This window comes from Lissotriton vulgaris, chromosome 6 (assembly GCF_964263255.1).
Source record: "Lissotriton vulgaris chromosome 6, aLisVul1.2, whole genome shotgun sequence".
NCBI classification, from domain to species: domain Eukaryota; kingdom Metazoa; phylum Chordata; class Amphibia; order Caudata; family Salamandridae; genus Lissotriton; species Lissotriton vulgaris.
In genome coordinates this window covers 1,156,512,039-1,156,528,050 of record NC_141694.1, presented here as the reverse complement: position 1 = coordinate 1,156,528,050, position 16,012 = coordinate 1,156,512,039, and the positions used below count along the sequence as shown (strand labels likewise).

Here is a 16,012-nt window from a genome sequence, read left to right as displayed (position 1 = left end):
GCTGCCCCACCAATTTCTCATGTTCCTCCCGAGATTCTTTCCCCTGCCTAGCAGAGAAGCTAAACGTCTCCCCCCTTAATGCCGCCCTAAAGGAATTCCAAACACAGTTGCGGGAGGCACTAAACCTATTTTCATCTAAAAAAAATGGACAACCCATGTTTTTTAAATGATCAGCAAACTTAGGTTCACCAACAATCTCCTCTCAAATGTCCATCTGCAGCTAGCCTTAGGAGTTTTATCCAATTCATATGATAGAACTAACGGATTATGATCCGAGATCAATTTTGGAAGCTTTTTAATGCCCACACTCAACTCCTCCATAGAAGAAATAAGAAAATAGTCCAATTTGGTATATTTCTTGTGAGGATATGAAAAATAAGTGAACCCTGGGTTATACTGCTCTTTATACCCCAAACATCTAACAAGCTGTAAGATCTAAAAAGAGAGCACAAAGCTTTATATACCCTAGGTTTACTTCCCCCATAATTAACAGTCCCATCAATATCAGTAAGATCTGTAAAGATATTAAAATCCCTGCAGCAAATGAGGAGGGATGGCCAATTCACTAATTCTATCTCTAAATTGTCAAACAGCTCTGGCTCATCCTGATTGGAACCATAGATTGTACACAGTGTGACCCCGACCTTGAGTTCCACAATTACCCAACTTCCCCAAGTATCTACCAGGCAACGTCCAATACCACCCAGACTTGATTTACCCAAAATTGCCACCCCTCTTACAGTTGATGTCTGAGTGGAGCATGCCAGCAGATCAAAACCTTTGATATTTAATAGGTGCTTCTTTGCCCATGGTAGGTGGGTCTTCTGCAAACATATCAAATCTATCTGATTAGATCTTACAAAATGCCCCAATCTTTGTCTCTTAGACCAATCATTCCGACCCCCTACGTTGATTGAACAAATCTTAAGCATCCCCATTACTTCTTAGTACAAAACCGCCTAGCCATTGTCTCAGCCCAGCACAATACATTACATATACATATAACACAGTGACCAAAAAATAAGAAACATAGCACCAGGTAATCTCCTTTTTTCTCCCCATTTGAGTGCACCCCACCCCCCCCTTCCCTCCTGCCCTCCTCCCCATGATGCCCCAACCGACCCAACCGCCCCACCCTCCCTCGCTCAATTCGCCCCTTCACCCCGAAGGGACGCTCAGACCAAGGTCTGTGCATGTGATGTATGCTGTGCTAGTGGGTAGTGATTTCCCAACACAACAACAACTACAATATATCAGACCCTTATATCTGCCAGAAGAAAGCACAAAATGATCGACCCCAACCTGAAAAGAAAACTTCACCAACTACTCCTCATTGCAGAGCCTATTCCCTACCTTCCCAACCCCCCCTCATGCTTTGTCTACATTAAACCATAATACACTCCCTCCCTCATCCACAGGACAGAAAAAACAATAAAGCATCTTTATTTGTCAAGGGAGTCCAAGTACTCTTTGGCATTTATCTCCGATGAAAAATATAATGTGATGCCCTGATTGATTACTTTCAATTGTGCTGGATTAACCAGATAATATTTTTTTTATCCTGAAAAGGTTTTATGAGCTAGAGCAGCCTCCTGCGCCTCTCGACTGTTACAAGGCAGAAGTCCAGCCGGATGAAGAAAGAGACCCCACCACATGATCTTTTGACATCAGGTCTTGCTTTATCATAGATAGCTTGTCGCAGGAGGAAGTTTCCAAAGAAAACTAATATAGCCCGGGGCCTATCCGCATCTTTTGCTGGTGCTCGAAGTTTTAGTGGAATACGGTGTGCTCTTTGGATCTCCGCTGCCTAATTCCACTCCGACAGCTCTGGGCAGGCCACTTTAAAAAGATCGATTATATACCTCCTGGCATCCGACCCTTCTAACCCTCCTGCACCCCCAACACTCAAAGATTATTACACCTCTGTCTGTTCTCAAACTCTTCGAGTTTCCACTGCATGTCTTTAATTTTAACACCCTGCGCCTCCGCCAGGGATACATCGCTAGATTCATCAGCTTCCATTGCCACAGTTCTTTCCTCTATATTAGTTACTCTTTCACCCATATTTGAAAATGCCTTGGAGAGCTTCCTGACAACCCCCTGCATTTCCCTCATCCCCGCCTGCACTTTCTAACTATCTTGTCGCGTTTCCTCTCTGTGTGCCAGTATAGCTTGATGTATTATATCCAACGTGGGGGGGTACCTTCCTCTACCATGGGTGCCTTCCTTGCAGAGCCTGTAGGAGGGGTGACTGCTGAATGATATCAGGCCAGTTCTTTTCTGCCCCTGCTATGAGCCCTCTTACTGTGGGTACCATTCTGCTGCATCGATTTTATGGCTGTTAAGGGAAGCTCCGGATTACTGTCCTCCAAATCTGACTCTAAGCCTCTAGCCCCTTGTGAGGTGCTCAGATTGTCATGCGACCACTCTGTGCCTTCAGACACAGAGAAAAAGCAATTGCTTGGTTCTTTTTCTACCTCGCTTCTGTCCTTCTCCCTTGCCAGATCAGCTGAAAGGCTCACCATCGACCCGGACAAGGGCTTACTCCTACTCTGGCTCTCCTGACCAATAATCTGAACATCCAGCCCATTGCTCACAGTGCTCACAGTACTCCAGCCTTTATTTACGTTCTCTGAGCCTTTGTCAGAGCCCTCTAGTAACGATGCAGTCTTCATTCGCTCATTAGGGGGCAGAACAGCGGTGCCTGTTGGCTTTTCAGCAGAAGTATTCCCGGGGGGAGGTAGTCCACTGCCCATCACACTATCTTTTGCCCCAGTGTTATACTCCCCTGTTTCTACATCAGCGATAGTTTGGGAGTCTACCTGACTGGGTGCCTGGCTCACCTCCTCGTCTTGTATCCTGCTCCCACCTCTCACCAAGTCGTCCACAACACCAGCAGTCATCGCCAGAGTCACTGTGTCAGCAGATGCCTCCTTTGCTCGTTGTAGCAATTCGAAAACTGAAGGTCCCGCCAGGCGGTTCTTCGTAGACATTCCCCCGCTTCCTCTCTTGAGTACCAGCGGGTCCAGGGACAGAAGCTAGTTTGTTTGCGGCGGGGGACTCTCACTTACAACTGCCGTATTCAACGCGCTCTCTGTACAAGCCTTGCGGGCGGCCGCAGCTGCCTTGGATGCCGCTGCCGCCGACATCACCTTCGGCGCCATCCCGCGGCTTCCTCCGGTCAATTGGGTGAGCAGCCTCAGCAGGTACTCCTCGATAAGGCGCTTTAGCAGACATGGAGTTACGCCTGCCCGATAAGCACGATAAGCCCCCAGCGCTCCACGGCAATGTAGCATCTGTGGTAGAGGTAGGGAGGGGCGGGGGGGGGGGGTCTGAAAGACTACGGTAATGATTTTCCTTTCTGGGGTCGCTTCAACGTGTGTCACATACTAGGTCCTACCGCCAATGACCACTAGCACTGCAGTCGGCCAACTACACAGCGGCCATCTTGCCCCGGAGCTGCTGGATTTCTATAGAAAAACTGCAGATGTATATAGTGTATAAAATTTTAGTATGAAGTCAGAGACTCGGCGAGCTGCTGGATTTCTAGCGGAGTGTCTTATTTCATACTAAAATTTGATCTGCTAGTAAAAGTTAACGGATGGACAACAAGACTAACTTAATTCTCCATTTATTTAATTTTTATTTAAAGATTAAATCTCCTAGCATGACCTTACTTTATTCGCTTTTATTTTAATAATCATTTAAACACTTAATAACCTAGAGAGAAAAAGAAGTTAAATTCAAACATTTATATTTATTAGCATAACAGTTCAGAAAAAATAAGTCGAAGACATATTACCAAGATTTCAGGACACGGACATCAGAACAAGGACAGCTTAGTTCCCAAAAAACACCTCTCTATTCTTTCTTAAAGTTCCCCTCCTATCAGGACTCCACACCCATTCAAATGTTTAAAGGCCAGAAAAATTTCAAAGTCTTTGCACCATCAAAAAGTTCATCAATCCGACAGCATGTTGTGGTGCGAAAATCAAATCAAACGCAAGCTCCTTTCTTACTTCCAAACGTCCTCTTTTATACCCTTTCACCTTAACCTATCCATCTAAGATTTGAAACTTTTAGGGTCCTTGTTCATTTTCATTGGTCAAATTAAGGGGTGGATGAGCATAACCTCATCTCCTCATTGTCCATGTTTCTGCAAAGTCATCGTTATAATAAAAAAATCAAGTCTCAGTTGTCCTTTAACAGTTTTTTTTCCACTTGTGTCCTTTAAATTGTTATTTCAGACTGGTTTCCCATGCTCACGATGCATACATACAAATTGTTGGCACTTGCTCGAACATCCAAGCCACTCTGACCTTGTCCCACGCTGTACAGGCACAAGCTGCTTACACTTGTCTCGAGCACAGTCGCGCATGCGTAGATCATCACAATCTCGGAGTCTCGCAAACCACTATTTTTTATGTAGGCCGCATGGGCCATAATGGGAACTATTATAGAAACAAACACAATTAAACGTTAATTTTTGAAGTATAGCCCTTCTGTTTACCTCCCCCATTCTAAGGTAACCCTGTTAGTTATTACCTAGCATTTTTAGCCACTAACAAGCATGGTTTACTTACCATTCTCCATCATTTCTGTCAAAATTAGACATACAAAAAGCAGATACACACAGATTTTGGTTAGATTGAGACATTTGCATACAAAATTAATATAACAATTTCACTCAATTAGTAAGTTATGATTCGCAACATAAGCAGATTAGTATCCCACGTGTATTTGTGTGTGTGCATTCTATTCTATGTTGGTTAATTTCAAAACCACACGATTAATACATATTACTGTTATGGGGAAGAGACTTTACGAGGGGTATACAAAAATGTTTTGCTTTCACCCTCGCTCCATCAATAGTCAATAGGCCTTTAATGGCTGACTGTTACTACACGCTGCTAAAGCACACAGACAGCTATTTTGTTACATGGAATCTCACAGAATATTTCAGTAGGCAAAGGTTTTGATGTTAATTGTCCCCTTTGACAAACCCTGGGAGTGGAATATGTGCACTGCAATAATATTTTAGAGTAAAAACAGTAAAACAGTTATATATTTCAGACAGAGCATGTCTAATTGTGGCCTGGTCAATGGCCCAGCTAATCTGTTAGTGAAATAAAGGGTGTCTGGAGCTGATGAACAGTGGGAATAAGAGACAAATATGGATTTTCTCCTAACAAAGCAAGAACTGGCTAACATGGATTGGTTCCCACACATGGCCTGTTTAATGCTCACTGTCTCACAATGTTCAAGACAGAGAAGATGAAATCTCCAACAATGCTGGGTAGTTAAAGGCTGAGGAAAGCCAAGTAAGATATTCAAGGCAGTAGGATGACTGTTTTTTTTCTTTTTAAGCAGTGGAAGACAATGCTGTGAAGGGTTTAGCTATATATATATTTTATAATCCATCTAAAAAAGTGTAGATTGCATTTGCTCAAATGTATAAAGTGATATTCTTAATGATAAGTTTGCTCTCATTTCAGTTATATCTAAATGTTTTCTTGCTTTCTCACTATGCTTTTGTTAGGTGTTGGTTATATTGTCCAAATAGTCCAATAAAAACTACCTTCAATTAGAAAATCTAAATTTTAATTTGGAGTGGTGCATATTTTTTTATCTCTCTTCTTAAAATAACTAAATGATGGTAAAAACACACAAGAAGAGAATGCTGCTCTACAGTTGTTAGAAAAGTGTCAAATTGCTTTACAAGAAAATATCAATAAAAGAGGACTAATTCAAAACAAATTGTTTATTTGTGAAGTATTTGTGACCAATGTGTGCATGTGTATCACTTTCAAAATCTTCAAGAAACATGGCTCATCAGCCACAGGACATTTTTACAAGGGCACTCCTAGCTACCAGGTTTAACGAGGATGAGATGTAGTGCCCTCTGGATGCACCTCTTTGTTGTAATTTATTTTTCCTGTTAATATACAGAAACACATTTTCTTAATACAATGTAGCTGTAAGCTCTACTTCTGTCCCAAGGAATGATGCATGTTGTTTTCTTTGATTTCTTAGAAATAATGTGTTCAATAATTAATTAAAACTTGGATTTGCCTATTTTGTCTCTAGCTTAAAAACTGGGGGCATATTTATGAAATAGTGGCACATTGCTGCACAGCACAGTAGGTCACCTTGCTGAGCTACACTGCAGCACTGGGAAAGGCCAGGAATGTGCTGTATTTACGGCATACTGCACATTCCTGACTTTTCCCCCTGTGCTGGCACACAATGGGCAGCCTAGTGCCAATCCAGGCACCCTTGTATCATGAGCAAGTGTGCCTGCGTTGAATGCAGGATGTTTTTTGTGCAGGGAAGGACACCTTCCTGCACAAAAACAATTCTGAGCAGCATTCATTGAAAGAGGAAGTAACAAGGAGAAATAAAGGTATTTCTCCTCGTTAAACCACTCCTGGGAAGGTGTACCTTTTTTCGGGGATTCTCAAGTTTACAATGGTTTGTAAATATAGGAATGCATCAAAAACCATGGGAGTTGCATGGGAACACCCATTCAATGCCCATGGAATGCCTTCCCAGGTCAGAGTAATGCAGCACAGTGATTTCTGCTTCATTTCATGACTCCAGATTTTTGGAGCAACTCAAAGCCACGCAAAGTGGCTTTGCGTGTCTTCAGAAATCTGACTTGAGGTTTGCGATGCTTTTGCACCACAGTGCATGGTACAGAAGTGACGCAAACCAGGTCACAAATGTGGCCCGGGATGTGTAGTTTTCTATCAACGTGCTGTCATGGGCTGTAAAGCCTTTCTCTCAATCTTTCTAATTTTGTGATTTTCAGAGTATTTACGTATGACAAAGAAAATCAGTTATCATGCTATTTGGAGTCAAATTCAAGGACATTACAGCCCAGTCTTACAGTGACACCTTATGGGGGACAGCTCCAATACACTCTTCCTCGTGGCAACTCTTTATTTGTGCACCTCAAGGATAAAGAGCATATTCGACATAAGAAGAGATGGTCACAGGTAAATAATAGGCCAAACTAAAGCAGGTATATCTGTGTCTATGGGATTGCACTTTTGATTCACTAAATAATGTCTACATGCAATAACCTGAATATGTTTCTAATCTCTCTGGTCCTCTCTGGTCCCCTAAAATAGTTTTTTACTGCACCCACAATGTTCCTGATTCCCATTCTCTTCTTGTTTTCATCAAGCAACTCTCTGGCACTCGCGTCGTTTTTTCTTCATTAATTATAACTAGTTAGCCTCCATGTCTGTAATGAAATCCAGATCTCGAGTCATGGTAATAGGAGAATTGCAATTCTCAGGGTTAAATTTGGTTCTGATCATTCTTTCCAGCAGTTCATACTGGGAAAGAAAATAGGCCCGGGAACCAAAATGGCTCCTCTTAGAGAATCCAATAGCTTAACAATGGGGTGCGTTGTTGAAAATTGGGGCTGTTTTGAACTTGTAAAGAGATATGCAGTAAAAGGGTTTTTCAAAGGACGGAAGACTGCTTGGATTTTAGATTGATGCAGGCAGCCTTTTTAAAAAACAGTCTGGGAAATCAAGAGTAAAACCCAGCCCCCAGACCATAAAACAGGCAAGTTGACCACAAAAAACTGTCCATGCACTGACCTTTTAGACCAGCTTATCAGACACTGCCAGATTGCCCTGTAGGCTAGTCTGACCCTGACTTCCAACCCTGCACCCCTGTTGGTTCACCTCATGCCTTATATCAGTTCCCTACAACATGGCAATTCGTTGTGAACTACATCCTTAGTATCACCATACTGTGTGGTGCCACAAAACCCTTTTGCCACACTTCAATCCTTCATTAAGAATATGTATGAGATACAATTCTCTAATGTTACACCCTGAATGTCTCGACACAATTTCATATTGTTCAGGTTGCCTTCCACCAGAACCGGTACAAAAGGGGGTGGTGATGGACGGAGCATCTGAATCAATCAAACACTCACACCCAGTCAAAAGATCTGGGTTTAATCCATCACCGTTCTTTAGCCCACTCTGCCATCCCAGTTCAGACATGGCTATATGCAAATCAGTCTGACCCTGTGCCTCATGGGAACAGTCCAGCCCGAACTGCCAAGCCATGTCTTCCCTGGACCGGAGACAAGCTTCCGAGGACCGGTTTCTGGCATTCCAGCCATCTTCAGCCCGGCTTACTTGAATCCAGTGGCAAAGTGAGCAGGGGACTCACGTCTGAGCATACCCTGCCACACTTACAGCGGCCAAAAGCGGTACAAAAGGGGGTGGTGATGGACGGAGCATCTGAATCAATCAAACACTCTCACCCAGTCAAAAGATCTGGGTTTAATCCATCACCGTTCTTTAGCCCACTCTGCCACCCCAGTTCAGACATGGCTATATGCAAATCAGTCTGACCCTGTGCCTCATGGGAACAGTCCAGCCCGAACTGCCAAGCCATGTCTTCCCTGGACCGGAGACAAGCTTCTGAGGACCGGTTTCTGGCATTCCAGCCGTCTTCAGCCCGGCTTGCTTGAATCCAGTGGCAAAGTGAGGAAGGGACTCATGTCTGAGCATACCCTGCCACACTTACGGCGGCCAAAAGCGGTACAAAAGGGGGTGGTGATGGACGGAGCATCTGAATCAATCAAACACTCAAACCCAGTCAAAAGATCTGGGTTTAATCCATCACCGTTCTTTAGCCCACTCTGCCATCCCAGTTCAGACATGGCTATATGCAAATCAGTCTGACCCTGTGCCTCATGGGAACAGTCCAGCCCGAACTGCCAAGCCATGTCTTCCCTGGACCGGAGACACGCTTCTGAGGACTGGTTTCTGGCATTCCAGCCATCTTCAGCCCGGCTTGCTTGATTCCAGTGGCAAAGTGAGCAAGGGACTCACATCTGAGCATACCCTGCCACACTTACGGCGGCCAAAAGCGGTACAAAAGGGGGTGGTGATGGATGGAGCATCTGAATCAATATAACACTCACACCCAGTCAAAAGATCTGGGTTTAATCCATCACCGTTCTTTAGCCCACTCTGCCACCCCAGTTCAGACATGGCTATATGCAAATCAGTCTGACCCTGTGCCTCATGGGAACAGTCCAGCCCGAACTGCCAAGCCATGTCTTCCCTGGACCGGAGACAAGCTTCCGAGGACCGGTTTCTGGCATTCCAGCCGTCTTCAGCCCGGCTTGCTTAAATCCAGTGGCAAAGTGAGCAAGGGACTCACTTCTGAGCATACCCTGCCACACTTACGGCGGCCAAAAGCGGTACAAAAGGGGGTGGTGATGGACGGAGCATCTGAATCAATCAAACACTCACACCCAGTCAAAAGATCTGGGTATAATCCATCACCGTTCTTTAGCCCACTCTGCCACCCCAGTTCAGACATGGCTATATGCAAATCAGTCTGACCCTGTGCCTCATGGGAACAGTCCAGCCCGAACTGCCAAGCCATGTCTTCCCTGGACCGGAGAAAAGCTTCTGAGGACCAGTTTCTGGCATTCCAGCCGTCTTCAGCCCGGCTTGCTTGAATCCAGTGGCAAAGTGAGCAAGGGACTCACGTCAGAGCATACCCTGCCACACTTACGGCGGCCAAAACCGGTACAAAAGGGGGTGGTGATGGACGGAGCATCTGAATCAATCAAACACTCACACCCAGTCAAAAGATCTGGATTTAATCTATTACTGTATCACTGTGCCACCCCAGTTCAGACATGGCTATATGCAAATCAGTTGCAATTTCCACCAGAACCACAGCATGAGGACAGTTCAGCCCGGTAACCTCTACTCACAGCCTTCTCACATTAACAAACAGGGAAGGATGAAGGTCTTTACTCAAATACGGCCAGTTGAAAGACTTCTCCATATGTTATTTCTCAGGAGCATTGGTCTCTTCTATCTAATGAACATATGGTAATTTCAGTAGCACTCCCTTTTTTTAACATGCAAAGAATTGTAAAGGTATTTTAACGTTAAAGAGATATACTGTTGAATCGAAAATGTTAGATTTTTTTACAGGTAAAAGGAAGTTTTGTTAACGGTTGTCAATTTTTAATATGATTTTTTTGCACCCCCATTCGATGTATTTAACTACAACGAAACTCTTAGAATGCTTATAAAGGTTTAGGAAAATCTTAATTCTATAGTGTTATTATACATGTAAAGATATCACATTAAGCATATCTATAACATAGGCACTCTTCTTGAAAATAGTACCATATGCATGCAGTTTGCAAATTTACAAGGCTACCATAAAGCTAACTATTTCTCCATTGCATATCCTATCTCTATTTCCATTTCTGAGCATTATCAGTTTGTTTGCATCTGGTTCCCAATCAGAACGTATACAATTTAACACTTACCTAATAGGATAACTCAGTCTAGGATCCTGAAGCTGCTGTTTTTTGCTTTGCAGATTATGTATCTCTATTACTTGCTGGGATGGAAACTGTACAGAAAATATGATTCTTTAGCTGCAAGGACAAGGGGCGCAGGCCACGAAAACCTGATACAAAAATTACAGGTACTCTCAAAATATGTGTTTGTGTGGCGGAAAATGGTAGAGAGTCATAGATCCAGTTGGCATCAATAGATTTGTACATGTATATGTAAGCAACAAGTGAACATGGCAACATTCATATCTTGTTTCATTTTTTCTCACTACTTAACAAAAGATGTGCAAAATCATGATTTGTTTCTTTCTTATCAAATCTGCTTTTGACAGAGTAAGCAGGAGTCATATCTGGAAGAAACTTAACACATGGGGCTTGCCAAGCTCAATGCTTAATGCCATAATTTCTATGTACACGGACACTTGGGCAAGAGTTAAGCTGGGCGATGGGTTGAGCACAACTGCAAGCATTTACCCGCAAAGATGCTTGAAACAAGGTAGCGTTTTAGCCCCTAGCTTATTCAATCTGTTCCTATCAGATATTGCACCACACATTGAAAAACCTGATTCTCATCCTCCGAAATGGCCAACGAGCCAGTTTCCATTTTACAGTATGCAGACAACATCGTTTTGTTGAGGCAAACTCCCATTGGTTTACAGAGATCAATAAACAATCTTGTAGCCTATTTGGATAAGGAACAACTGGAGCTAAACAAAGAAAAAACAAAAATCGTCAGCTTAGTGGATTGTAAAAAAACAAAGTTCAAATGGAGGGCTAAAGGGGCAATTGTGGAAGAATGTAGCTCTTATAAATATCTGGGCGTAACAATCAGGCAGGGCGCAATTCATAAAGAACATAAAATGACACTAAAAGCAAAGGCACAATCGTTAATCTATGCATACAGACTATTACGTAAAAAAGTAGAAAATTGGTGTGGGAGCACACTGCTTCACCTCTCAGCAGGTTCGCCCCTAAGCATCATGGTAGATGCAGTCCGACAAGCGAGTACACTTGCAAAGTCTTCAGAGTGTTTCACCAGGTGGGTGCAGATTAGTGCTGGCCATCTCTGGACACGTGTTTCTAGATTATTATCTGTCATCAGCAGAGATTAGGCATTATTTGGGGTTGCTGAGCAGGCCGCCGTATCCTTGGAACGTAGTATCTCTCCAGGCGCGCAGGTGCCTCTCCACGAGCTCGTCAGCCCACAGCGGCTCGAGGGAGCCTTTAAGTAGAAAATTGGTGTGGGAGCACACTGCTTCACCTCTCAGCAGGTTCGCCCCTAAGCATCATGGTAGATGCAGTCCGACAAGCGAGTACACTTGCAAAGTCTTCAGAGTGTTTCACCAGGTGGGTGCAGATTAGTGCTGGCCATCTCTGTAATCCCTTTTTGTAACTTAAAGCTCCCTTGAGCAGCGGGCTGACGAGCCTGGGATCCCGCACCTACGCGCTGGAGTGGTACTATACCTGGCAGATATTGGCAGCCATCGGCGACCCCAGAACACTGCCTATCCCTGCTGACGAGGGTTGAAAACCCGAAACACGTGTCCAGGGATGGCGAAGACAGCGAAGATAGCAAGATCGAAAGATGATGCATCGCGAACACTCTACTACAATGACCAGAGTCCTTAGGGGCAACTTCCGCCGGTGTGTGAGTAGTGTGCGACCCCACCCCCTTTTTGTAACTTAAAGCTCCCTTGAGCAGCGGGCTGACGAGCCTGGGATCCCGCACCTACGCGCCAGAGTGGTACTATACCTGGCAGATATTGACAGCCATCGGCGACCCCAGAACACTGCCTATCCCTGCTGACGAGGGTTGAAAACCCGAAACACGTGTCCAGGGATGGCGAAGACAGCGAAGATAGCAAGATCGAAAGATGATGCATCGCGAACACTCTACTACAATGACCAGAGTCCTTAGGGGCAACTTCCGCCGGTGTGTGAGTAGTGTGCGACCCCACCCCCTTTTTGTAACTTAAAGCTCCCTTGAGCAGCGGGCTGACGAGCCCGGGATCCCGCACCTACGCGCCGGAGTGATACTATACCTGGCAGATATTGGCAGCCATCGGCGACCCCAGAACACTGCCTATCCCTGCTGACGAGGGTTGAAAACCCAAAACACGTGTCCAGGGATGGCGAAGACAGCGAAGATAGCAAGATCGAAAGATGATGCATCGCGAACACTCTACTACAATGACCAGAGTCCTTAGGGGCAACTTCCGCCGGTGTGTGAGTAGTGTGCGACCCCACCCCCTTTTTGTAACTTAAAGCTCCCTTGAGCAGCGGGCTGACAAGCCTGGGATCCCGCACCTATGCGCCGGAGTGGTACTATACCTGGCAGATATTGGCAGCCATCGGCGACCCCAGAACACTGCCTATCCCTGCTGACGAGGGTTGAAAACCCGAAACACGTGTCCAGGGATGGCGAAGACAGCGAAGATAGCAAGATCGAAAGATGATGCATCGCGAACACTCTACTACAATGACCAGAGTCCTTAGGGGCAACTTCCGCCGGTGTGTGAGTAGTGTGCGACCCCACCCCCTTTTTGTAACTTAAAGCTCCCTTGAGCAGCGGGCTGACGAGCCTGGGATCCCGCACCTACGCGCCGGAGTGGTACTATACCTGGCAGATATTGGCAGCCATTGGCGACCCCAGAACACTGCCTATCCCTGCTGACGAGGGTTGAAAACCCGAAAAACGTGTCCAGGGATGGCGAAGACAGCGAAGATAGCAAGATCGAAAGATGATGCATCGCGAACACTCTACTACAATGACCAGAGTCCTTAGGGGCAACTTCCGCCGGTGTGTGAGTAGTGTGCGACCCCACCCCCTTTTTGTAACTTAAAGCTCCCTTGAGCAGCGGGCTGACGAGCCTGGGATCCCGCACCTACGCGCCAGAGTGGTACTATACCTGGCAGATATTGGCAGCCATCGGCGACCCCAGAACACTGCCTATCCCTGCTGACGAGGGTTGAAAACCCGAAACACGTGTCCAGGGATGGCGAAGACAGCGAAGATAGCAAGATCGAAAGATGATGCATCGCGAACACTCTACTACAATGACCAGAGTCCTTAGGGGCAACTTTCGCCGGTGTGTGAGTAGTGTGCGACCCCACCCCCTTTTTGTAACTTAAAGCTCCCTTGAGCAGCGGGCTGACGAGCCTGGGATCCCGCACCTACGCGCCGGAGTGGTACTATACCTGGCAGATATTGGCAGCCATCGGCGACCCCAGAACACTACCTATCCCTGCTGACGAGGGTTGAAAACCCGAAACACGTGTCCAGGGATGGCGAAGACAGCGAAGATAGCAAGATCGAAAGATGATGCATCGCGAACACTCTACTACAATGACCAGAGTCCTTAGGGGCAACTTCCGCCGGTGTGTGAGTAGTGTGCGACCCCACCCCCTTTTTGTACGTAAAAAAGTAGACTGCATGAATTACTCCCATCTGCTAAAAGCAATGGCCACCCAAATTCATCCCAGTCTGTCCTACGGCCTGGCCCCTTGGTGTGGCAAAGAAGCGCACCTACTGAATGAGCTGCAGACAAAGTTTTACAAAGCCGTCTTTGACCTGCCTAAATCTGCCTCTCCTTCCCAGGTCAGATTGGAATTCGGCCTCCAGCAGCAGAAATTCCTGGGAATGAGCTGCTTCATTAAACTTTGTCATACATTCCGCTCTTCGGACCCGGACACCCTGAATAGATTATGCTGGGATGAAATCAAGCACCAGGTGGATCTTGAATTACAGAACTCCTGGGGAAGCTTTTTGAGAGACTCTCTGGCCGAGCTGGAATTACAAACAGCATGGGAAAAAGGGGAAGACAGAGGAAGCTTTAGCCAAATAGTAAACATTGCAGCCAAAAAGAAATCTTTGTGGGCTGACAAAAAAGCCCTCACTAAGCCCCGGCACGGGTGGACAGTTATAAACTCCTACAGATTTTCAAGGCCTCAAGCATACTTATCCGCCCATTTTTGCTCACAGTTAAAAATGAGCTTCATAAAGTTTCGAATGGGTGTGCATGACTCAAAGGACCTGTACCCTCTATGGAAAAAGGCCTTACAATCTGAGACCTGTCGACTAATTGGCTACAAATAAGAAACCCTATTTCACCTATATTGTGCCTGTCCAGCCGTCCTAGACCAAAGGAGACAGTACCTGAAAATAATCTTTAACGATCTGAACATCCGCTCCAGCAGGCAAGCGGTGATACGCTGGTTAGAGGGCACGTCAAACATCTTGGCTTGCCGGGGAGTTAAATACATGAAAATAGTCAGCAGACTTTTACGGCAAGCCGATGGAGAACCCAAATGAAAACTCAACCCAGGAAATTGCAGGCGGGTACCAGGGCCACAATGAAATTATCACCTTCCATAAGGCGTTCACACCTTATTAAATTTGCTGTTCTGAGTTTTTTTTTTTTTTAACTGCTAAAGCAAGAACTCCTACATATGAATTTTAACAATAAGTACCTTTTAAAAAAAATTATGAGTACTTTATATAGAATGGTAACGTTATTGCCCATGTAATCCTTTTTATTTGTTCCAGGGGGGTATTGTAATGATTTTAATTAATCAAACAATAAAAAATGAACTTGAACTTGATTTGTTTCTTACTTAAAATCAGACAAAATGTCAGGAAAATTATTCTTGAATTGTACAAAATGCACTTTGGTGTATCTTGAGTGAAATCAACAGACTCAATAACTTAATACCAAGCCCTGTGCTTGTTTTTTCTGTAACAGCAAGCACTTTAATCACATAACAAACGTAAATCCTACACAATTCAGTTAGGTCCGCTAATACAGGTTGTATCTCTGGTTGACTTTTCAATGAGTCCTACATCTGCCTCCACCACCTTGTAATTCCCTCACCACCCGGATGATTAGTCACAGACCCCCATATACTGGCAAAGGCAAAAATTAGGTACAGTTTTAAGGTAGGTGACTGTTACACTCACAGGGGTAAGAGCATAACTCAGCAAATAGTTGTTACCCCCGGTTCAGAGATGTAACAAATGCCCCCACAGCCCCTGTAGTGCAGGAGGCCCGAGCTCCTGGGTGCCCCCTCTGCGTAGTACCCTGGCCTGAGAGCTCCTGAGTGAGTTGAGAGCGGGCCCCTCCATGTACTTTGCAGGGGCCCCCCTCAAGTTTCATTATGCCACTGCCCAGGTTTATTGTGAGCAGAAAGACTCAAGTTGTCAGTCTCAACTTCCTTTGAATGAATCCCCAGAGACTGGGCAGGGATCTTGCCGATAGGGTGCAGTGACTGGCACAATACACGCCTTCCATTCTCTGGGCAGCCTCTACTCAGGATCCCCATGATGAATGATGCAGTGCTTGCCGATCCACATGCCACGGCAGTTGCTGCCTCTCAAGCCATCTGGCTTTTCTTCAGCAGTGACACTTCAATGTTTGTTGCACGACCACAGCATAGAAGGTCCAGGGATCATGACACTGGTTCTTTAGCAGTAGATATCTTTCAGGCAGTCTGGGCTCCACTCAGAAGCAGCTTGTATTCCTCTGGAGCCAGCAGCAACACAATCTTGCAGCCCACAGTCTCTGGCACAGACAACTTCTGCCGCATACAACAACAGACCCTTTTTTCCTATTTGTCAAGTTACCTATTCATGCTTGGCAAATCTGAGGG

General features: G+C 45.3%; 1 protein-coding gene across 1 annotated transcript in view; it reads left to right on the top strand.

Moving 5' to 3' along the window:
• The window catches only part of LOC147708561 (chitin synthase chs-2-like), a 709,679-nt gene that overhangs the window by 344,421 nt on the left and 349,246 nt on the right, over positions 1-16,012 (top strand). The window contains exons 7-8 of the mRNA XM_086925750.1: positions 6,812-6,998; positions 10,390-10,497. Coding sequence (XP_086781876.1) covers positions 6,812-6,998; positions 10,390-10,497 — 295 coding nt within the window. The remainder of the gene's footprint in view (positions 1-6,811; positions 6,999-10,389; positions 10,498-16,012) is intronic.